At 50.5% G+C, this 22,678-nt stretch overlaps 1 protein-coding gene across 1 annotated transcript; it reads left to right on the top strand.

Moving 5' to 3' along the window:
* ZNF622 (zinc finger protein 622) lies at positions 1-13,464 on the top strand. Its single transcript, XM_029053871.1, has 6 exons — positions 1-646; positions 2,346-2,609; positions 2,850-3,012; positions 4,528-4,640; positions 9,613-9,756; positions 10,944-13,464. The coding sequence occupies exons 1-6, from the start codon at positions 61-63 to the stop codon at positions 11,069-11,071; spliced, it is 1,398 nt and encodes a 465-aa protein (XP_028909704.1). The 5' UTR covers positions 1-60; the 3' UTR covers positions 11,072-13,464.
* Positions 13,465-22,678: the final 9,214 nt, after the last annotated feature.

Here is a 22,678-nt window from a genome sequence, read left to right as displayed (position 1 = left end):
CGCCCGCCTTCCGCCCGTGGGGCGTTCGACCCCCTGCGCTGAGCGCTGAGGCCGGCGGCCATGGCGTCGTACACGTGCATCACCTGCCGGGTCTCCTTCGGGGCCGCCGACCTCCAGCGCGCCCACTACAAAACGGACTGGCACCGCTACAACCTGAAGCGGAAGGTGGCCGCCCTGGCGCCCGTCCCCGCCGACGGCTTCGAGGAGCGGGTCCGGGCCCAGCGGGGAGGGGCGGGGGGGGCCGAGGCCGAGACCAACGCCGCCGCCGCCGCCACCTACTGCACCGTCTGCAGCAAGAAGTTCGCCACCTTCAACGCCTGCGCCAACCACCTGAGGTCCCGGAGGCACCGCGCCCTGCAGAGGGAGGCGGTGGAGGCGGTGGGCAGGAGGGTGGAGAGGCTCAACGAGAAGAACCGGGAGAAGGGCCTGGCCGCCCCCGCCCTCGATAACGACGCCCTCAACTCGGCCATCCAGCGCGCCATCAAGCCCCAGCCCTCGCCCGCCCACGCCAAGCCCCCAGACGGCCCGGGGCGGGAAGGACCGGCCTCCCGGACCCCCGAGCCCCCGCGCCTCCGCTGGTTCCAGCGGCGGGCCGGGAAGGGGGCCGGCACCCGGGAACAGCACCACGACGACGACCTCCAAGACGGTCAGGACCCCGTCGGTGCCTCCACACACACACACATACACACACACACACACACACGCGCGCCCGTCGTCAGCAGCAGCCTCAGGGCGTTGGTTAAGCGCTTACTCGGGGCCACGCTCTGTTCTAAGCGCTGGGGTTGACCCGAGGTCATCGGGTTGTCCCACACCTGGGGCTCCCGGTCTTCATCCCCGTTTGACAGCCGAGTGAGGCTCAGAGAAGTGAATAACAACAATAATGTTGGTGTTTATTAAGCGCTTACGCGGTGCCACACACTGTTCCAAGCGCAGGGGTTGACACAAGATCATCGGGTTGTCCCACACCTGGGGCTCCCGGTCTTCATCCCCGTTTGACAGAGGAGGTCACTGAGGCTCAGAAGTGAATGATATAATGTTGTTGTTAAGTGCTTACTACGTGCCACGCGCCGTTCTAAGCGCTGGGGTTGACACAAGATCATCGGGTGTCCACACGTGGGGCTCCCGGTCTTCATCCCCGTTTGACAGAGGAGGTCACTGAGGCTCAGAGAAGTGAAGAATAATAATGTTGGTATTTGTTGAGCGCTTCCTACGGGCCACGCGCTGTTCTAAGCGCTGGGGTTGACACAAGATCATCGGGTTGTCCACACGTGGGGCTCCCGGTCTTCATCCCCGTTTGACAGAGGAGGTCACTGAGGCTCAGAGAAGTGAAGAATAATAATGTTGGTATTTGTTAAGCGCTTCCTACGTGCCACGCGCTGTTCTAAGCGCTGGGGTTGACACAAGGTCATCGGGTCGTCCCACGCGGGGCTCCCGGTCTTCATCCCCGTTTGACAGCCGAGGTCGCTGAGGCCCAGAGAAGTGAAGTGACTTGCCCAAAGTTACACAGCTGACAAGTGGCGGAGCCAGGATTAGAACCCATGACCTCTGTCTCCCCAGCCCGTGGTCTTTCCACTAAGCCACACTGTGTGTCGTGAAGAGAGCGACTGAACTTTTATTTGCAGAGCGTATTCGTTTTCCCAAAGCCCTCGCACATTCTTTTTTGGCCATATACTATCCCCAGAAAGAAGGGAGAGGCAAATTTTGTCTCCCGTTTTCCAGGCTAGGAAGCTGACCTGGAGAGGGTCACTCCATTGAGATGATGAGGGGAAAGCTAGGTGGCCTTCCACGCTTGGAAGTCTTCAAAGCAAAAATACTCTTTGTAAGGCCGTCCCAGTGACCCTCCCGGTGTCCCACTAAGGCAGGTTGGCACAGGCGTTATTCCTCCCTTACTGGGGAGGAGAAAGTGTTGGGGTGGGTGGCACGAGAAATGAAAAGTGGATAATCTGGGTGTCATAAGCCAGGCAGCGGCAAAGGAAATCAGTCAACCCTACGTATTGAACACTTACTGTGTGAAGAGCGTGGCACTTAGCGGTTGGGAGAGTACAGGATAACCAAACCGGTAGACGCGTTCCCCACCCACGGGGGGTTTACGGCCCAGAGGAATCCGGAAGATCAATCCTATCGTCTTAAACGTGTGGTTGATGATTTCATCCAGTTTAGAGCCACCTAACTGTAAGCTCCTGGGTAGGGGGGAATCACGTCTGATCAGAGTTCTGTTGTGCTCTCTGGAGTGCGTTGTACGGTGCCGTGCACACAGAAAGCAGTCGGTAAATGATACTGATTGGCGGGCGTTGATGTTCTTAGCACGTTATAAAAACGGCTTCACTTTTGAACTCTAATCGAAGGCTGGGAAGACATGGATTCGGACGAAGAGGTGGACTCCGAAGATCCTGAGGAGATGGATGTTCTCGAAGAGGAAGACGAGGGAGCCGGAGCTGGAGGTGGGGAAAGCGCACCTGCTGGCGCCATCGCTGTCACCGACTGCTTGTTCTGCTCCCATCACTCCAGCTCCCTCATGAAGAACGTGGCTCACATGACCAAAGTCCACAGCTTCTTTATCCCCGACATTGAATTCCTTTCGGATCTCAGAGGGCTAATTAAATATCTAGGTAAGTGGAAAAATCTTTTCCTCCGGTTGGGCAGGGGGCGAGGGAGGGAAGCGGGCAGGGTAGGATCCACTTGTCTGGTAAGGTGGTTTTGTGGTGGGTGAAAATCTTCCTATTCTTAAAGCTGTCAAGTACAGACTGTTTTTCACTGGGGCGAACGGCTGATTCGCATTGTACTGTGATGAGTGAACTCCGGTCAAGAGTTGTTTTGATTGTCTTGCTCATCTTCTCGCTGTCTTCAAGGGGAAAAAGTTGGCGTGGGGAAGATTTGCTTGTGGTGCAACGAAAAAGGAAAATCCTTCTACTCCACGGAAGCAGTGCAAGCCCACATGAATGACAAGAGCCACTGTAAACTCTTCACCGAGGGAGATGCCGCGCTGGAATTTGCAGACTTCTATGATTTTAGGTAGGAGGTCCTTCACCTACCGTTATGGCAGGTGGGAAGGAGGCTGTAGGGAAACGGTCCAGCCGGGGCTCTCTCCGCTCCCGTTTCTGAATTCTCCGGAACCACGTGGGTCTAGGTCAGATCGTTGACTGCGCCGGGTTGAGGCGATGTACCAAATGCCAGGCATCGCAGGCCGGCTTCACTAGTAAAGGGACCCGAGTGAACATCAACCCCTTCAGGGCCCGTGGAAAAGACCCATCCGCGGCAAAGCAAAGCTTTAGGCTAAAATGGATGTTTTAAAGATATGAGTGGAAGTGCACTGACTTGCCTCCGTTCTGATACGGCTCCCGAAGGCCAAGGAGGAAGTGACTCTTTCTGAGCCACGGCTTCCCAAAGGAAAAAGGAGATAGAAAGTGGCGACGGCGCTGAGTGCTTCGAGCTGCACGGACGACAGTGCGACAAGGGGCGGTGTTTGGGTGGGCACGCTCCGCTCGGATCATCGCGCGCACACACCTTTAGAACACGTCGTCGTTTATTTTTCTTCAGTGTCGAAAGGCAGTGTAGATAAACGCTAGCAGGCGGAGGGCCAAGGGGTGTGCTTCCTCGTGATAGCTCAAAGCAGTTGCCGTTCAAACACCGAAACTCAGAGTTGACCACTGAAAGTGGAAACATCCGGAGACTGGAGTAGCTTGGCCCCAGCCAGAACCCAAAGGCCACCTTTCTGGCTCTGTAGTTGTCCCCCATACCTAATGGGGGCTGTCTGGGAGTTGGGCGGGGTCGGAGGCCGTGGACAGCCTCCCCGCGTGGCTGCTCCCCGGTCCCTTCTGAAATCCGTTTAACTCTGTTCGGTTCCAAAACTTTTCAGGCTCCACTCTTTCAACTTCTTCCGTGGGTTGATTTTTTTTAACCGCTCCACAGGTTGCAGTTGCGGGTTGGGGTCTCCTCCCCGCAACTCTAATGGAATTGGCCCAAGAGCCGTCTCTCCCCCTGCTTCCCTCAGGAGGCTCCAAGCCTGGATTTTCTTGCCTCCTCCAGCTATCCTTGCCGAAACTTGTGAAGCCGGAGAGTCGTCGATGGGATTAGAAACCTCTTTCATCCTTCCTCCCTCCCACAACCCTATCGGTCAGTGGTATTTATTGAGTGCTGACTGCATACAGAGCACTGCACTGAAGCACTTGAGAGTGGATGGTACAACAGAATTGGTAGACGTGTTCTCTGCCCACAAGGAGCTTATAGCCTAGAGCGAGATATGGAGACCCAAGAGGCATCCGAAGGGCTAAAGGATACCTTGACAGCGGGGTGGGGAATAGGCGGGGTGGCCCGGAGGTAGAAGCTAGCCCAGGGCCCACAGGATGAGCAGAGAGGGGATTTTTCAAGTGACTCAGCTGTCTCTTCCCTAGAATAAGGGCATTTTTAGAGTCTGTCTGTGTTTCTTTTGTGCCCAGTAGGCACCCTAAGATCGCTAACCTGCCCGATATTGCAGTACACGGCTTTGGTCGAATGGATGTTTGGCTTTGTTTTTCTGCACGATTTTAGGAGTAGTTACCCAGACTACAAGGAAGGGGAGGAATCAGAGATGTCTGAGGAACTGCCTGCGGAAAAGAATTTGGAGTACGATGACGACAGTATGGAGCTGATTCTCCCTTCAGGTAAGGGCCTCTGTTAAAAACCCTTTGATATTGTCTGCAAGGAAGGAGCGACACGTACACCCAAACTCCGTTGCTTCGGCTCTGTGTTAAAGCCAGACAACTTGTCCCTTGATTACCTCATTTTTCCCTCTGTAGGTTGGTAGAAGGGTAGGAATCATAAATTTAGACGAGACAGGTGCCTAGAGAATCCTGCCTCCTCTAGGCCAGCCGACTCTGGAATAGGCAGGGCACCTCCTAAAACGTTGGGGAACTTTGGAAAGTGACTGACTGCTAACACGTTCTCTCGATATAGCAGTAGACGGGAGGTTCTGAGTTGCCGTGTCTAAAACAGTAGTAATGATAAAGCATTTATCAAGCACATCCTACCCCTCAAGTCCTGGGAAAGATCAGATACCATGTGCCTCATGGGACTTCCAGTGGAAGTCGAAGGGGTTTGAAATAAAAGGAAATCCAACTAGAAATAGGATTCGAAGGCTTGGGCAAGATTCCGAGCTCATGCCGGTCCAGGGCTGCCACTCGGCTGGTGCCTCTCCGGGATCCCTGACCCTCTCCTTCCTTTGTCCCTCTCCCCAGTACTGCGGGGAGAGTGTGGATCGGTGGTCCGGAACGATAAGAAGTACAATTTTGGGCCTGGAAAAACTGTGGCAGTCCTAACTACCGCTACTTGTGCACAGACCTCATCTGGTTTAGCCCCCCTTGGGTCACAGAGGATGATGCGTGATTAGGCAGATCAGGGACCGGTCCCCCGCAATATGCGTGTGTGACCTTCGCCCACATTAACCAGCCACGGGCAGAAGCCAGACTTCGGTTCCCAGAGCAGAGCTCTTCCCTTTGAACTGGCAGCAGTCATCGTCGAGTGACTGGGAATATAATTTCGGGTGCGCTTTAGATATAAGACCTTCAGTGTCGATAAATCAGTAGCACTTACCGACCAGGTGTTTGGAAGCACGGCAGTGAAACGGAAAACCCGGCCCTATGAGTGCAACACGTAGAATCGTCCCTACTCACCGACACAGTTGCCGTCGGGCGTGCATTGCGGTGCATGTCTCTTCCGCTCCGTCTCGGTGAGTCTGGTGATCCTCGGGTGTAATGCAAACGGAGACTGAGAAATGGAAATGTAACGGGCTGTTGTACCGTGAAGCCACTTTAATGCCCGGCCAGAGCAAAATTAACTCGAGTAGGAAATTCTTTGGGCTGAGACCTCCCGTGCCTCTGTGTGTGGCATTTTGACCTTTGAGGGAGGAAGAACTTGTCAAAGCTTGGCACTGAGATGAAGAAGGAGCATCCACCGTGGGCTCGAGGTGGTAGCGATTCGGGCAGGGTACTGTGGTTCAGCGAACTAGTGGGCTCTCAATCTCTGAATGTCCCGAGGGTCTGAGTGTCTCTGCTCGGGAAATTGTGTTTTCAGGATGATGTAGAATTGTGGTGTCCAGCAGAGGGCACCGGGGCCCCTTCCAGAGCTTCTCCCCTTCAGCGCTCAGACCGCTTCCACTCTGAGCTAATTAATTTCCCCGATCACCAGCCAGAACCGGGCAAGTCGAGGCAAGATGTGGACTCTGGCGGCTCTAGAGTCCCGACCGACAGATGGGGTTGATTGTAGGTCCCCAAAAGAAGCAGGTTGGGGGGAGAGCTTTCTTTAGAAGAACGAAATCACCATCAAATCTTAACCCTGAAGCGTGGGGCTCCGTCGTGGCCGTCAGTCAAACGGCCCAGCGGCGACCCAGCTCTCCCCTGGCAAACGGGCCCCCGGGTAGGCCTCCCCCCAGCCCGGACGCCGAGCGCTATATGTAGCGCTCGAGAAAAGTCCGGTACAACAGAATCGGTCGACACGGTGCCGGCCCACGGGGAGCTTACGATCTATGGGGGCTCAGGCCGGCTCCGCCGTGCCCCGATCCGGAACGGAAGCCGAGCTGCCCCTCGCGATCGGCTCCGGCTCGGGGACCGGGGCCTGCTCCGGAAGAGCTCGGCCGGTGACGTCGGGAAAGCGGGTCCAGACCCGACTCCCTCCCTTCGGCCGCGCTCGCCGCTCCAAGTCTCGTCAGCGTGGGGAGGGTGTGGCGTCACGGGAGCTCTTCCCAGGACCTCGTGGATCTATATCGGAGCTTAAGAGTATGAGTATTGATTGGGTGCACTAATGCCAGCATTACCGTCGAATGATTTCTGGCCAGTCATCCGACCAGGCAGAGGATATCCTGACCTAGCCCAGTCGGAAATGGAGTAGGGCAGCAGACGGCTCCGGGGTTTCCTCCTGGTGCGTTTCGTCGGGCCCCCGGGTGTCCGTCGTCGATCTGAAAGGTGCGGTCTGTGTGCGTTCTGTGGCCTTGGTGCCAGGGTGCCCAGTGCCAGGATGCCCAGAGAAACACACCTCCCTCTGAACTGTCAGTAGGAGAGATGAATTTGTGAGATCTCTTCAGATGCTGCTCTGCGGCCTGATGGTGAAGGAGTAACTGACTTCCTAGTAGCAGCCCGATGTGCCCAGGTAGCGTCTCCCAGCTTCTGGAGGCCCCCGTCCCATTGGACAGCTCTTCCCCCACCCTCCCAAAAGGGGTGAAGCTGGGAGAGTGGACCGTAGGCAGGGCCAGGAGATTTGGGTTCCGTTTTAAATAGGAAAACCAGAAATCCCTGGGCATGGAGGTGGATGTGGTTTCTTAATTTTCTCTGGCTCCAATACCCCCTCATTTGGGCCAGTGGCCTCAAAACGGTGCCCGAGACCACCAGCAGAGCGTCGACTGAGGTCTGGAGCAGAGTGAGCCCTGAGCCCAGAGGTAGTCGGATGGGAATACCAAGAAAGTTGTGTTTTGGGGGGGTTTTTAAGACTTTGTATCCCTGGCGTTTGCTCCCTCCTGTCTTCTCTTCTTCTCCTCCTCCCCCCTTCCCTCCTCCCCACTTGCCACACATGCTTTGACCCCAGTTTGAAATTAGCACTGTTTGAGGAAAAAGTTCCTATTCCCTTTTTGGTGGGGTGTGTTTCTATGGAGAAATAATGTGTTTGGGGTTTAAGCCACTGGTTATTTGCATAGGGAGTAGACGGAAGACCCCAGGTGAAGAGTTACTAGACTTATTGTTTTGCCGGCAGTTGAAAAATGCCATTGGTAACAGTATCCTGAATTGTATCAATTCTGTAGCAGAAGTAGCCCAGGAAATAGGAAGGAAATGATTAGATGAACAAGGAGTAGACCAGAATGAAATAAATGGTTTGGAGACCATGTCTTGCTTTTCATTTTTGTTTTTATTTTTCTCCCACAGTGTGTCTACTCTAGTGTGAAACTCTCATATTCCTCTTTAGGAGAAGCAGAGGAAGGCAAAAATATTTGTTTTTCTGGCTCGTCCAGGTTAGCCAGGAGCGGTTTGATTCTCTTCTCTCCCCCCCGCCCCCTTCCGTTACGTGTGTTTGTGTCAATCACAAGGACAGAGTAACTGATGCTGGAAAAACTTTCTTTGCACCTATGATCTCTTTGTTCCCTGAGCATCCTCTCCCTCAGCTCCACCTGCACCAGCCCTGTCTTCAGTTAGTTTCCTCTGCAGTTCTGGGCAGTGCAGGCCGTCCACACTGGCAGCGCGCCCCGTCTCTGCTTGATCTGCAGGAGGCACACACCTAACGGTGTCTTTACTTCTCTTCCTCGCCCTCCCCCCTCATTGGCTCTGTTCATAATAATAATAATGTTGGTATTTGTTAAGCGCTCACTAGGTGCCCGGCGCTGTTCTAAGCGCTGGGGGAGGTACAGGGTAATCAGGTTGTCCCACGTGGGGCACACACACTTTTAATCCCCATTTTACAGATGAGGGAACTGAGGCACAGAGAAGTGACTTGCCCACAGTCACACAGCTGACAAGTGGCAGGGCCGGGAGTCGAACTCACGACCTCTGACTCCGAAGCCCAGGCTCTTTCCACTGAGCCACGCTGCTTCTCGCTGCTTCTCTGTTCAGTGAAACCTAGAGGAAAAGGACAGTCCCCAGTGCCTCTATCCTGGTGTATTTTCTCTGAGTTTGATGTGCTAGGGCAAAAATGACCTAGGGACAGTGACCTAGCGAAGAGGGATAGAAAGGTTCACAGTTTGCCTTTCAGTGTGGAAAAAGCATTGCTCCCCATTCAGCTTCTCAGTAATAATAACAATAATGATAACGATTATGGTATTTGTTAAGCACTTACTACGCGCCAAGCACGGTTCTAAAAGCCGGGGTTGATATGGGATAAGGTTGGACACGGTCCCTGTCCCACAAGGAGTTAATCCCCATTTTACAGATGAGGGAACTGAGGCACGGGACGTTTAGTGACTTGCCCGAGGTCATTCAGCAGACACGTGGACATAGGTGATATGTCCTCCGACTTCCAGATGCATGCTCTTTTCACTAGGCCACGCCGCTTCTTTTGTTCCCACCATCGACAGCCTGGGGCAGTTTAGCGTACGACCGAAATGATGGAGAAATGGGCCTTAAGGTTTAGAACCATCATTGCCCAAAACGTCAGTGCCGAGTTCGGCAAGAGTGGGCCCGGAGGGGGTGTGGTCAAGGAGGCCTTTCGTAAGGCCTGTTCCTGGCTTTGCTGTCCGCAGTCCCTGCTGGCCCATCAGTGTCTCTTTCCCTTCAAGGTTAGTGTTCGTCCCCTACCACCTTCACAGAGATGTTATCGGGACTAATTGGGTTTTTGACTATGTGAGTTCCTGGAAAGAGATGCATTAAAGGAGTAGAAGCTGCTCTTTCCGCTTGATTTATTTTAACTTCTCCCTTTAAGCCAGTGATCCTGGGGGCTAGGATTATTGAGCCTTTGGCCATTCTTTAGCCCTCAGAGTGCTTGCTGATGAATGCAGGTCGCATGCCTGCCTCTTCGCTTTCAGGCCTGTCGAGCGCTTGCTGCCGTTGGCCTTCTGAGCCGGTGACCCCGTAGAGCCTACGCACAAGGGAACCCGTTCTGGGTTACTCCGCAGCCGCACGATGGTGACCCTCCGTCCTTTGCCACTGTCTTCCCCCGCAGGTGCCAGAATCGGTCATCGCTCCTTGATGAGGTACTACAAGCAGAAGTTCGGCGCCTCGAGAGCAGTGGCCGTCGCCCAGAACCAGAAGGCGGTGGGCAGGGTGCTCCGGCACTACCGGGCCCTGGGCTGGACCGGCGGCACCGGTACGTGGCGGGTTCCGAAACGAGACCGTCCGGGCCCATCCCGATATTTTCCGGAAGAGGCCATGCCTTGGTGGAGCCGATGTACCTCGTCCCCGTCCCCAGCGTCGTTGTCATTTGAGAATGTCTTTAGGGTAGACTTGTGGTTTCAGCGGGCTTGGCACGTGAGTAGCCACGGCGGATGCCCTAACTCCAGAGGGGATTCCGCGGCCGGGCGGGGCGTCGGGTCGGCCGAGGCGCCGTTCGGGATGGAAAACTTTCATGGTTATTTCCTGACTTTCCCACCGAGATTCTTGGGTGGATTTTCCTCGAGCCGGGGTGGGGAGGTGGGCTGAAACTCTTCGCTAAGCGGCGTACGACCGAAATGATGGAGAAATGGGCCTTAAGGTTTGGAACCGTCATTGCCCAAAACATCAGTGCCGAGGTGGTAGTTGGGAGGCTGTGCCCCAGGGAAAAGAAAAATGAATCAGAGGAGCACTCCTTGAGGAGATGTGTCAGTGTGGACCTTTCAAGCTGCTTCGCTTGTTTCCCCACAAGTTGTAAATTCTTCGTTCTCACATCTTGAAAAGGCAAAAATAGCTGTCCGACGTCCTCCGACTCTTGCGGGCTGTTTCGTCCTCTTCTCCTCATGAATCCCTCTTAAGCCCTCCCTGGAACCAGAGATTTAATAGACGAGATCCTTGCTCTTTGGAAGCTTGATTACCCCTGTGGCCTGTCAGTCATTTCCCCAAAGAGAGTCCTCCACCCTGAGCGTTAGGGATCTCCCGGCTTAGAACCGCTGCCAGGCTGACATTGAAGAACTCACCGTGCTGCTGCATCTGCTGTGGGAAATGGGTTCTGGCTCCGTGGAACTAGGGCGTCTGGGAGGAGGAGAGCAAGCTTCCGCAGTGGCCGGGATGCAGACGATCAAATCTCTCAAAGATCAGACTGGACTCTATGTCTGGGGTCCCCTCCGCCATCCCGTTATTGGAGAATTGTAAGACCCATTCCGTTTCTCTCGGCAATTACTTTGCCAGCCTTGGCCGTGGAAGTCCTTTGTCCCGCTGCCCTCTCCGATGTGAACGGAAAACCCGCCAGAGTACCCTGCAGGCATCCCGGCGATTCTTGGGTTTTTCCCCAGAGCCACAAATGACCGGCCTTTTGCCTTGTCTCTTCTCCTTCCCTCCCTCTCTCTCCAATGCCACCCACAGGGGCCACTCTGGCACGGGAGCGTGACATGCAGTACGTCCAACGGATGAAGTCCAAGTGGATGCTGAAGACCGGAATGAGCAACAACGCCACCAAGCAGATGCATTTTAGGGGCCAAGTGAGGTTTTGAGTCTGGGGGTCAGTGCAGCTAGCCCCCATGGGAACCTCACCGTTCATCAGATGGCATGGGTGCTGCTCCATCACCCTTCCCCCCTCCCCCTGACCCCATCCCCAACCGCCGCCATCCCCCTCCCCCCTCCGACCTTCCAGACCGCACCTAGGCCTCGAAGCCATCTCGGTTCTAGTCGTCATTCCCCGGCAGGTCGTCGGGGAGGTGGGTCAGCCGGCTGCCGCCCTTCGTGAATAGTCGTACTTGAGCCGAGTGCCCTGTCGAAGGGAAACCACGGCGATGGGAAATGCGACCGCCCGCTGGAGTCCGAGACCACGTTCAACTTGGGAAGCGTCGGTTTTGCCGGCGGGGGAGCGGGAGCTGGGGTCACTCGGAGATCCTTGAGGTTTGGACGATGAGCTGGATTGTGAACTGCTGCTGAGCTAGTGATGGTGCTGGAGTAGAGCTGCCCTGCAGGCTCTCATCGCTTCACCTAGAAGGTCTTCATTTTGGTGGATAGACTGGATCAATTTTCAAAGTGCTGTTAATCGAATGTCCCAAAGCCTTCCTGGGGGAGTGCTTGAATGTGGGGTTTTTTTGTTGTTGCTGTTTCTCCCCCTCCCCCCGGCTCATTGCTTCGCTCCAGTGTTAGATGCATTTCTCATGCTGCTGATCTAGTCAGAAAATACATACCCTGATTTCTTTCTAGAAAGGGAATTTTAGCTCCCCAGTCTAGGAAAATAGGATTTCCTTACCTAAGAAGGGGGGGCAAAGTGTGAGATTAATCAACCAATGGTACACACTATTTGAATTAAAAAAAAAAAATCCTTTGGTAGTTGATAGGCCCTTATGAGACAATATTTAAAAGCTTTTCTTTTGCATTTTGGTTAAATCCTTGAACACCTCAGGGATAATCAAATGAGCTAATAGTTGGCTCCAAGCAGCCTAATTCCTAGGCAGTTGTCTGCTTCGGTGCTCCTTCAGACTGCATTTTTGTGTGTTTTTTGGTTTTTAAACCAAACGTGACCAGTTCTTTCCCAGACAAAAGCAGCTTCGATCAGTAACTGATATTCCCATTATAAATGAAGCTTATGAAGCCAAGGTTCAGGATCAGATTAGAGCATTATTTGCTGGCTTAAAAGTAAGCATATAAATTATCCCTTCGTAAGGGTGACGGTAGCAGTAAATGGCCCAGTGAGCTAGTGCCTCAGGCATCGGGGTCAGGATTTGCTGTTGGAGGGGGTTGTGGAGGGAGAGGAAATAGAATTCCTGTCCCTGCTGCCCAGGTGAGCCCCAGTTTCTGGCCTGGGTGTCTTCTGGAAGACACGTTGCAGCACTGAGGTGAAACTTCACTATTTCAACTGCTACCTCGCCCCTCCCCTGCAATCAGTTTTCAAGTAGTGCTGCCAGTTTGAGGGGTTAAGAAAAATTAGGGGGTTGGTCAAGATTCCAGGTACCTTCTCTTGTTTGCCACTTTCTGACAAAGTGGTAGAAAATGTCTCTAATAGTGAAATTTTTAATGCAGTAGTTTAGCAAGGGAAGAACCTATTTCTGGAATCAGAAATGGCTTGAGTTCTAGTGACCGGCCTGAAATTCCAATTTGCGTTCTGTAGCTTGGCAAGTCTCAGTGTTAGTGACCTGATGCTGATGCTTCCCCCCCCCCCTTTTTTCCCCTCAAGTTTGCATTTGATTAACCGTTTCTCATGGAGCTCCAAGTTCTCTAGGGGTGCGACCCGAGACACAGATTGATGAGTCAGCTGCGCCCTGATATCTTGTTTGGATCCTAATCTTGGCATTGCAGCTGGCTTCGATTTCAGCCATCTGTCACTTGGATCCCGTAGAGCCCCTGAAATACCATCCAGTCCCTCGGTAGTGTGGGCCACAACCTTTATAGAGCAATGCCTCTGAAAGAAAGGGTCTGCCAAGAATTGGCCACTGCCCACATCGAAGTTGACAGGCCTGTCCCTAAACGTAATGTCTCTTGGCTGGCCCTGGCCTTGACTCTCCCACCCTCCCCTGTCCGGTGTTTGCCGCCTGCCCTGTCCATCCCCACTCCCGTCCCTCTGAGGGTCACTGATTCACGGGCATCCTCACCCATCTGGAAATCGCATTGGGGGGTGAAGAATTTGCAAAGTGCAGGTTCACTCCCTCTTCAACCCTCCCTGCCTTGGTGTACCTCTTCAGGAAATGAGTAGGATAATGTCACCACACCTGGGGCTAGGAGTCTTACCGTTTGTTAAAGCAAATTGTATTTTTGGGTGGAAAATTGCTTTCATGTTTATATCTTGGAGAGAGAGTTCACTTCACACCGTAAGCAGAAAAGTACATGAAGCTGCTGTGGAGTTGGAGATGAAATGAATTAGGCCCAAAGTTCACGTATTGAGTCGAAATAAACCTGTTTCAACAATTGTCAATTAATTGTATTTATTGAGTGCTTATTAGGTGCAGAACACTGTACTAAGCTCTTGGCAGAGTACAGTACATCAGAATTAGCAGATGGGTTCCCTTGGTTTTTCTCTTCAATGTAGAATAAGTAAAACTCTGTAAAGTAGATAAACCTTTTCTCAAACGGAACTGGGTTCTGAATCAACTCTGCCGTAGGTAGCTGGAGAAAGCCTTGGTATTCGCCAACCCTTTATAATAGGCAAGCCTGTCTCTGGCCCTGATATTTTCAGAGAACTGAGTTGGCCGTGGGAGCCATCTTTTCTCCTCATTCCAACCCTCTCACCTCTGCACAGTGGGAGGGAGCAGGAGTGGCAGTGACCGATGTTGAGGTTTGATCTGTTGGTTTCCTTTCCCCACAACCTCCCTCGCAGCTGCAAGGATTGGATCACGTGCCATTTGCCATCCTGAGACGGGCGGCCCCACGTGGCTTCCGAGGTGAAAACATCCCAGTGGTTTAAAGGGATTAATTTCCCCGTCTCAAGCGACGGGAAAACGGTCTTGCTGAACCTCCAGGGACTGGCCAATTGGTAGGCATCTCTGCATAGTTTCTTGGCTGGGCTCTGGCGGCTTCAATTATTTATTTTTTAATCAAATTCTAATGCGTTGTCTAGTAGTGGCTTCTAAAGGGGTTTCAAAATGGAGTCAGTTTTTTTTTAATCTGGCCTCTGCGCACCATTCTATACATGTGAGTTGGAGTGAATTTAGCGGGGCATATTTTTAACCTCTGAAAGATGCTGCTTTGCCGAGCCCCAACCCGGGAAAAGAGGCTGGAACAGTTGCTAGTGGTGACTTTCTAACTTCGCCCAAATTGAGTTTTTCTGTCTTCTGTGATCTGCTGATGAAAACTTGAATCTCATCCTCCCGGGCTAGAAACTTGAGCCATCAGTCCTCAGGATTTATGACTACTTTCCTTGCTGAAATGATCCTGTGCCGTAGCGAAGATGAGTTTACTGGTTCATCACAGGTCCTCTAAGCGTTCTTCTTTATTTGATTGATAGCATAAGGAAACACCTTCTGGAACCAGTAATATAACAAAGATGAGCTACTCTCCTCTGGCAGGAAAGGGGAAAAATAATTCTCTAAAATCTGCCCTTTTCTAGAAGGAAGATTGAAGCAGCGTGGCTCAGTGGAAAGAGCATGGGCTTTGGAGTCAGGGCTCACGAGTTCGAATCCCAGCTCTGCCACTTGTCGGCTGTGTGACTGTGGGCAAGTCACTTAACTTCTCTGTGCCTCAGTTCCCTCATCTGTAAAATGGGGATCAAGACTGTGAGCCCCACGTGGGACAACCTGATTCCCCTATGTCTACCCCAGCGCTTAGAACAGTGCTCGGCACATAGTAAGCGCTTAACAAATACCAACATTATTAAATTGTTGGGAGCAACAGAGTTGTCCCAATAAAATCCAGGGAGAACTCTAGGAGGTTGTTGTTCTAATGTTTCTGGACTCATCTGAAAATATTTGGAATATATGTCATATGTTGACCTAACGAGAAGCAGCATGGCTTAGTGGATAGAGGTTGGGCCTGGAAGTCAGAAGGACCTGAGTTCTACTTCCAGGTCCACCACTTGTCTGCTGTGAGACGTTGGGCAAGTCACTTGACTTCTCTGTGCCTCAGTTACGTCATCTGTAAAAAGGGGATTAAGACTTTGAGCCCCGTGTGGAACAGGAACTGTGTCCAACCCAATTTACCTGTATCCACCCCAGTGCTTAGTACAGTGCCTGGTACGTAGTAAGCACTTAACAGATACCACAATTATTACTGTTATCATTCAAAGATGACACTACTGACAGTGAAGTCCTACTAATAGTTAAAACGATTGCCGCTTGCAGCGCCCGTTGCTGATTTCACAATACTCTATTGGTATCCTAATCTTGCTAGAGCCTGGGTTCAAGAGCAGCCCTTATCCTGATTGCCACTTGCCAGAGTGTCTAATCTGTTATTCTCTGCCACCTCCCTACTGTATTTGAGACTATGCCTCGAAACATCTTTTCCGCCCTCTTGGCTTATGGAGAGCCAATCTCAGTTCATCAACCACAGACTGCTTGGCTGTCTTGCTACTACCTTTGCACCAGCAAGAAGGTCTGAGGGAGCTATGACACGAGGCTGCTGCAAAATATAAAATACAGTTGATTCTGGTAGTCACCGAGGCTGCTCTGACTGTGGAACCCCCTCTGAGTTGTGAAGAGCCCCAGTCTCTGCTCTGGCCCTTTTTGTCTATAAGGTATGTATTTGTCCCTGTCTGTTCCTTCCCTGCTCTTATATGTAGATGGTGAGCCCCCGAGGGCCCTCCCAGCACTTAGTGCCGTGCTTGGTACCCAGTAAGTGCTTTAAGATGACTATTACTACCATCCATCTTCAGTACAAGTTCTCTCCAATGGAACTGAGTGGCAATGATAACTGCCTCAATTCGGGAGAGCTGGTTTGCTTTCAGGACTACACTGGTAGTGATCTTGTCTTCAATTTGCTGTTGAATATGACACTTCCGTGACCTTGATCAAATCTGATGGGCTTTCTGGAGTTTGGCTCCCACTGATAACCAATCATTGCCAGACTGCCAAATTTGGAGCGGCTGCGCTGGCCATCTTGATTTGGTTTCCTTCTTCACTTTCAGTTCTGCTCTTCTACTATACTCCAATTCACCCTGTTCACTTCTCCCAAATTAACCGTGTTCTTGACTGTCCCATCTCCAGTATGCCTTTAATCCCGCATGAATGTCTGCCAATCACATCCCTCTCTACCTCCAAAACCTTCTCTTCGAAGAAGCATTCCCTACACAGTCACCACCTCTCTGATCCTGGAGCCCCATCCTCTGCCTTTAGCAATTAGGTGTATATTGATTTATCCTACTCTCTTCTTTTTCCTCTGTCGTGAACAAATGTGTCTGATTTTTTCCCTTCTGCTCCTTTTGAATGCGCTCTATCTTTGTTTCCCCTCATTAGATTGGAAGCTCCTTGAGGCTGGCATCCTCTACTTTATATTCTAGTCTCCCAACTGCCTAGTGCATTGCTCTGTATCAACCAATCAAGGCTATTGAGCGCTTACTGTGTGCAGAGAGATGTACTGAGCGCTTTGCAAAGTACAACACAATAGAATGGGTAGACAAGATCCCTGCCCACAAGGAGCTTACAGTCTGTAGGAAGTGCTCAGTGAATACTGATTACGATTGTTGAACACTGTCCTACTGAGTTAGAATTTCATGACTACATTAAACAGCATTGCTGATTAAAAAAAAAAATATATATATGTGTGCAGGATTTTCTGGGTCCAGGCTGGTACATAACGTAACTGCCTTTGGGTATATATTTGGATTAGTTCTGTCTGGAAACAGATTTTAAATCAGCAGAGCAGATCTAACTTGACAGTTTTTGTGTGGTTCCTCTAATCCACGTCCTTGCCTTTTTCTCCACACAAAAGTATGGGCTTTCACTTCCATTCTCTGCTGTTTATTTCGGTCTTGAAAAATCTGCTCCAAGCTGGAATTCTAATGTGGGAGATTAAAATTCATCTGGAATGTAATTACCCATCTGCCATCTTTGAATTCTTCCTATCTATTAACAGCCTTGTGTACTTAAACCAAGGTTTGGGCTAGTGTTTGCAAGGAAAATGAGGACTTGAATAAAGGTCTCCGTGCTGCTCCCGTTTTCTGTCGTTAGTCATATTGATTTCAATAGAATCGGTCAATAACAAATGTTTCCTGCTCTCAGAGCCAGTCTCTTAGGGGCTCCCTTGGGGCTCGCTCTCTCCCTCTCCCAGAGTGATTTCTCAGCTTAATATGTTGACAGCCCAAGGAACTGCAGAAAAACCAAGAAGTAAGAAAAGTCTTTTGACTTTGCTCGATATCCGATTATTGAATCGGCAGTTGGAGAAAAAAGCAGGGAATCTGAGTGGATCATGTTGGCCATTAAGTGATCATGGCATTCTCAGTCGGCTTTTCAGACAGGCAATGGAGGGATTAGTAGCCAGTGTTTTTGGTACCGTTCAGAATGGCTCGATTTGAAAATGGCAGATGGGGCTTGGGGAGACAAGCAAAATAGATCCTTTGTTAAATTTGCCTCTCCCCACCTCCTGGCACCAGCCCACTGTCCAATCCCTATCCACCATTGCAAATGTCTTGTGGGGGAGAAGGTGGAAAGAGAACTCCTTACAGCTAGAGATTACCAGAAATATTTTGTCTTCCTTCCTTCACTTATTCTCCAGGGAGAGAAAGGCTGAGCTCTCCTCAGTGCCCAAAGGCTGGTGAGGTTTCTTCTCAGCTCCTGGTGGGATAAAGCTTCTTGCTTTTTCCACAGCAGTAAACTCTTCCGTCAACTCTGCATCGTACTCATCAAAATGCTTAGTACACTGCTCTGCACACAGTAGGTGCTCAATAAATGCCCCTGATTAAGTTATAGGGAAGAACTGAACGTGAGAGCTGATGTCACTTGTGCAATTGCCCCTCAGGCTGCTGGGAATAAGAATCTCAGGAGCCCAGTAACTATGGTACAACCACACATGCACAGTATATGTATTCTTCATTCCTCCCGAGCTCTTTGCTTTTGTGTTGGGGTTGGTTTTTTTTATGGTGTGCCAGGCACTGTAGCGAGCAGTGGAGTAGATATTAGCAATTCAGATTTGACACAGTCCATGTACCATGAAGAGCTCACAGTCCTACTCCCCATTTTACAGATTAGGGCCAGAGAAGTGAAGTGACTTGCCCAAGGACACACAGCAGACAAGTGACGGAGCTGGGGCTTAGGTCCCAGGTCCTTCTGACTCCCAGGCCATTTCTCTATCCACTGAGCCATGCTGCTTCTCCCTTGACTTTCCCACCTCTGACCCTTTGGTTCATACCCTTAGGGCCTCTTACTGCCTGGAACTTCCACCCCCTTCTTCCCCTTCCAATTTGCCAGAGCACAGCGCTTCCCACCTTGAAAGCCCTTGGGGAAATCCTACTTCCTCCAGGAGACTTTTCTTCACTAATTTTTCTTCTCCCAAGGGCACGATCCTCCTAGATACCCTGTCAGTGTTTATGCACTCATATTCCCCATCACCACCCCCGAGCACTTTTGCACATATCAGGAACATGTCTGCTAATTCTGTTGTACTCTCCCAAGCGGTTAGTACAATGCTTTGCACATAGTAAACACTCAATACCATTGATTATCAACTTAGATCTGCTAGTGTTTTAACATTTGCTTTTCTACATGACCATTGTAGTCTCATCTATATTTCCATAAGCTATTTTGCATCTATTTTCCCGTTAGATCCGTGAAGGCCAGGGTTGGGTTTTTGGCCTCTCTTGGGCTCCTCCAAGTGCTCTGTGCACAGTGCTCTGTACACAGCAAACATGCAGCGCTATCCATCGATCCACTGAGTAGCACTTCAGTTGCCACCTAGAGGCCCACCCAAGATGGAGATCTGGGGACCATCTAAGCCCACCAGATCAATTCAGCTTGACTTGACATCTGCCTAAACCCACCCTTGCAGGTTCGGGAAGGGTTAGGACTGAGGCTGCTCAGTTTTCTAGAAGCACACCTGGAAGACAGATATTAAAGGAGGATCAAAAGGTCCTCCATTTTGGAGTGAAGCCGTTGAGACATAACAGAGCCAATTAGCACCTCTTTTAATTGGGTAGGATGTAGCGAAAGGTGTATTTCTTTTACTGTGTTTTACTGTCTGAGAACAAACACTAATTGCAGCAAGACTGGAAAGACCAGATACAATTTGCAAAACTATAAGGTAGATTCACCAATCGATTATGAAAGCGAGCCATAACGGGCTCAAATTTACAAACTGCAGAAGTCAGTCAACGGCGACAGAGAAGTTGATGCCCCATAAACCCGCCATCCACGTGGGAAGCAATTAACTAGAAGCCGCTGTTGCCGCAGTACCCCAATGGCCATTTCAGCTGGAGCTTTCAAGGCTCAGCTCCCTTTGTGACAGCATATGAATAGCAAGTCGTATCCCATCACAGGAGGATGGAACATAGCATGGAATTTGGCGGCTTCTTTACTGTCATCCTCCCAGAGAGGAAGAGAGCTTCTTAAATGTGGCAAGTAGAAATTCTTCATGGCTCTCTGCCCAAGTGATCGTTTTTGATCTATCCCAGGCCGCGTAGGTATCCGACGGGGATCAATCGATGATATCTTTTGAGTGCTTACTGTGTGCAGAGCACTATAGTGAGTGTTTGGGAGAGTACAGTATAATAGAGTTGGTAGACCTGTCCCCTGCCCACAGTGAGCTTAGTCTGAAGGCACAGACCTTAATACAAATAAATGAATTACGGATATGTACGTAAGTGCCCTGGGACAGAAGGAGGGTTGAAAAAAGGAAGCAAATCCAAAGGCAAGGGTGATGCAAAAGGGAGTGGGAGAAAAGGAAATGAGGGCTTAGGGAAGGCTTCTTGGAGGAGAGCAATCAGAGGTATTGAGTGCTTATGTGCAGAGCACTCTACCGAGCACTTGGGAGAGTATACATACCATATGGTCAGAAACCAACTCAAGGCAGCTAAATATCTTCTGGCCTTTTCATGGTAAAAATGCCAGTCTCTCTTATGGTCTCTTTTCGACCATCTTATTCCACCAAATGCCAATTACACTATTTCTGGCCAGTGACCTGCAGTGACGGATGTTTTAGTTGACTGGGGATGAGGGAGGAAAGCAACTTTCAGTGAATGAATCGATTAAGTGCATTTATTGAGTGCCAGCTGCACGCAGACCACTGAATTGACCACTGGGGCAGGTACGGTAGAAGCAAATGCACATGACCGCTTCCTTCAAGAAGCTTGTGATTTAGTCTTCACACCTGGCCTGGCTAGAGACTGAGCCCGATTTGTCCCCAGAGGTACTTGCAAGGTGCTGAGGTGCGGGGCTCCAGCGGAGCAACTATCCGCAGACACGCTCCACAGAAAGAAGCACCGAGGTGAGTCTCCCGGATGAAAACACACACTCTGGCAGATCTTGCAGGTATCCTGCAGCTTGTCTCATTGTTCTTCTCCAACGACTTAATACAGGGTATTGCATCCGGTGACCTCTCAGTAAATAATTATGACTTCTACTGTGGGCCTGGGAGTCAGAAGAAACTAGGTCCTTGTCCCTGATCCATAACTCAGCTGCTGTGTGATCTCGGGCAAGTCACTTCACTTCTCTGTGTCTCAGTTACTTCATCTGTAAAATGGGGATTAAGACTGTGAGCCCCATATGGGACAGAGACTATGTCCAACCTGAATACCTTGTATGTACCTCCACACTTAGTATAGTGCTTGACACACAGTAAGTGCTGAACAAATACCATCATCATTATTACTATAACCCCTAGAGAAAGGGATGGGGTTTAATTGTTTTCCTTCAATAACCTTTCACTTCACTCCTATACAGTCATGTACCAATACACAGTACATATGAAATCGCTCTTTATGGCCTCATTCATTCATTCAATAATATTTATAGAGCACTGTACTAAGCACTTGGAATGTACAATTCAGCAACAGATAGAGACAATCCCTGCCCAATAACAGGCTCAAAGTCTAAACAGGGGAGACAGACAGGAAAGGAAAACAATGCAACTCCCTTTGAGGAATGCCCTGCCTTCCTAATTATTTCCTCATCAGAGATATTTCACCGTGAACTATCGGCAATTGGCTGGAGGTCTTTACCCTAAAGCAGCAGTCCAATCTTCAGAGAGGAGGTAGTAATTCCTGCTGGCTGGCTGGCTGGCTGCCTGCCTGCCTGCCAGGGGAGGGTGGCACTGGTGAATGTCGTCCATTATTTGCTCCTCTCATTTTCATCTTCTTCCCCTTTGCTATTTACTTTGTCTCATCCAGTGCGTCCTAGGATTTGTCAAGGCTCTGAGAACAGACCATGCCAAACTATGCATCTTTTTGGCCGATACTTGACAGTGGGAGGGAGAGAGCTGAGTAGAGAGTGGAGAGGGAGAGAGAAAGGGGAACAGATTGGGAATGGCATGTGAGAGATTCATCATAAAAATCTCGAGTCAAATTATCTACACAGAGATGTCATGCTCTTGATGGGAAGTGAGCTATGCATTTAACTGTATTTTATTAGCATCCCTTATACAATTTATTCTTGCAGTTGATAAACTTGAAAAAGCACCTTCCTTTCTCGTTTACTTGATATTTCAAATGAACCATTCCAGTGCGCTCCTTTTCAAAACTGTATTAATAATGTGACCGATCGATCGGGAAGCTGGGCGCTGCAACGAGATCCAGAATAGCGCGTCATCTACTGAACGTAGATTGGAGTCTGGAGACTTGGCTCCTGGTCCTGGCCGCATCACCGGGCTGCTCCATCACCTTGGGCAAGTCACACTTCCGGGCCTCAGTGTCATCATCTGGAAAATGGGAATTAAATACCCCTTCTCCGTCTCTCTCAGACTGAGCCCCATGTAGAGCAGAAAGCATGTCAGTCAGTCAGTCCATGGTATTTATTGAGCGCTTACTATGTACAGAGCACTATACTAAGTGCTTGGCAGATTACAATACAACAGAATTAGCAGACACGTTCCCTGCTCGTAACGAGTTTACTAAGTCACTTCCCTTCTCTGTGCCTCAGTTTCCTCATCTGTAAAAATGGGCATTAGGTCAATCATATTTACTGAGCGCTTACTTTGTGCAGAGCACTGTACTAAGCTCTTGGGAGAGTACAATAGACCAGAGGTCCCTACTCAGAGTGAGCATACAGTGTTGAAGTGTACCACCTGATTATCTTCTATCTACCCTCGTCCTCAGCGAGGAGCTTGGGACATAGCAAGTGCTTAATAAATATCGTTACTGTTAGAAAACAGGTTTTTGAACAGAGCTCAGGCCTCTCCCTTTTTATCTCCTAGCTGTTCCCTCCCAGACAATAGCCCCAAGGATGGCCGCCCTGGACATTTATCTCTCTGTGATACATTCTTATCTGATAAATATCTGCCCAGAGCGGAATCAGCTCTGAGGACTGTTTTCCAATTAAGAGTGCTTCGGGTGAATGTAGTGTCTTGCTTACAAAGAACCCCAGATGCACTGCAGACAGTTGATTCATAAATCCTCATTAATCTTGTGAGGTAAGGGGGCGAGGCCATTATGGAACTGAGGAAGAGAGACAGTGCCGGCTTTTTGAAGCAGAAGTGGATCTGAAGGCCGAGACCTGGATTCTAGTTCCTTCTCGTTCACTGTGGGAATGAGGATGACTTAGTACACCTGCCCT

This window comes from Ornithorhynchus anatinus, chromosome X3, assembly GCF_004115215.2.
Source record: "Ornithorhynchus anatinus isolate Pmale09 chromosome X3, mOrnAna1.pri.v4, whole genome shotgun sequence".
NCBI lineage: Eukaryota > Metazoa > Chordata > Mammalia > Monotremata > Ornithorhynchidae > Ornithorhynchus > Ornithorhynchus anatinus.
This window is presented reverse-complemented; position numbering and strand designations above follow the sequence as displayed.

Coding starts and splice junctions, on each gene's coding strand:
- ZNF622 (XM_029053871.1), top strand. CDS start 61: ATGGCGTCGTACACGTGCATCACCTGCCGGGTCTCCTTCGGGGCCGCC. Junction 2,610..2,849: donor AGGGCTAATTAAATATCTAG/GTAAGTGGAAAA, acceptor GCTGTCTTCAAG/GGGAAAAAGTTGGCGTGGGG. Junction 9,757..10,943: donor GGGCTGGACCGGCGGCACCG/GTACGTGGCGGG, acceptor TGCCACCCACAG/GGGCCACTCTGGCACGGGAG.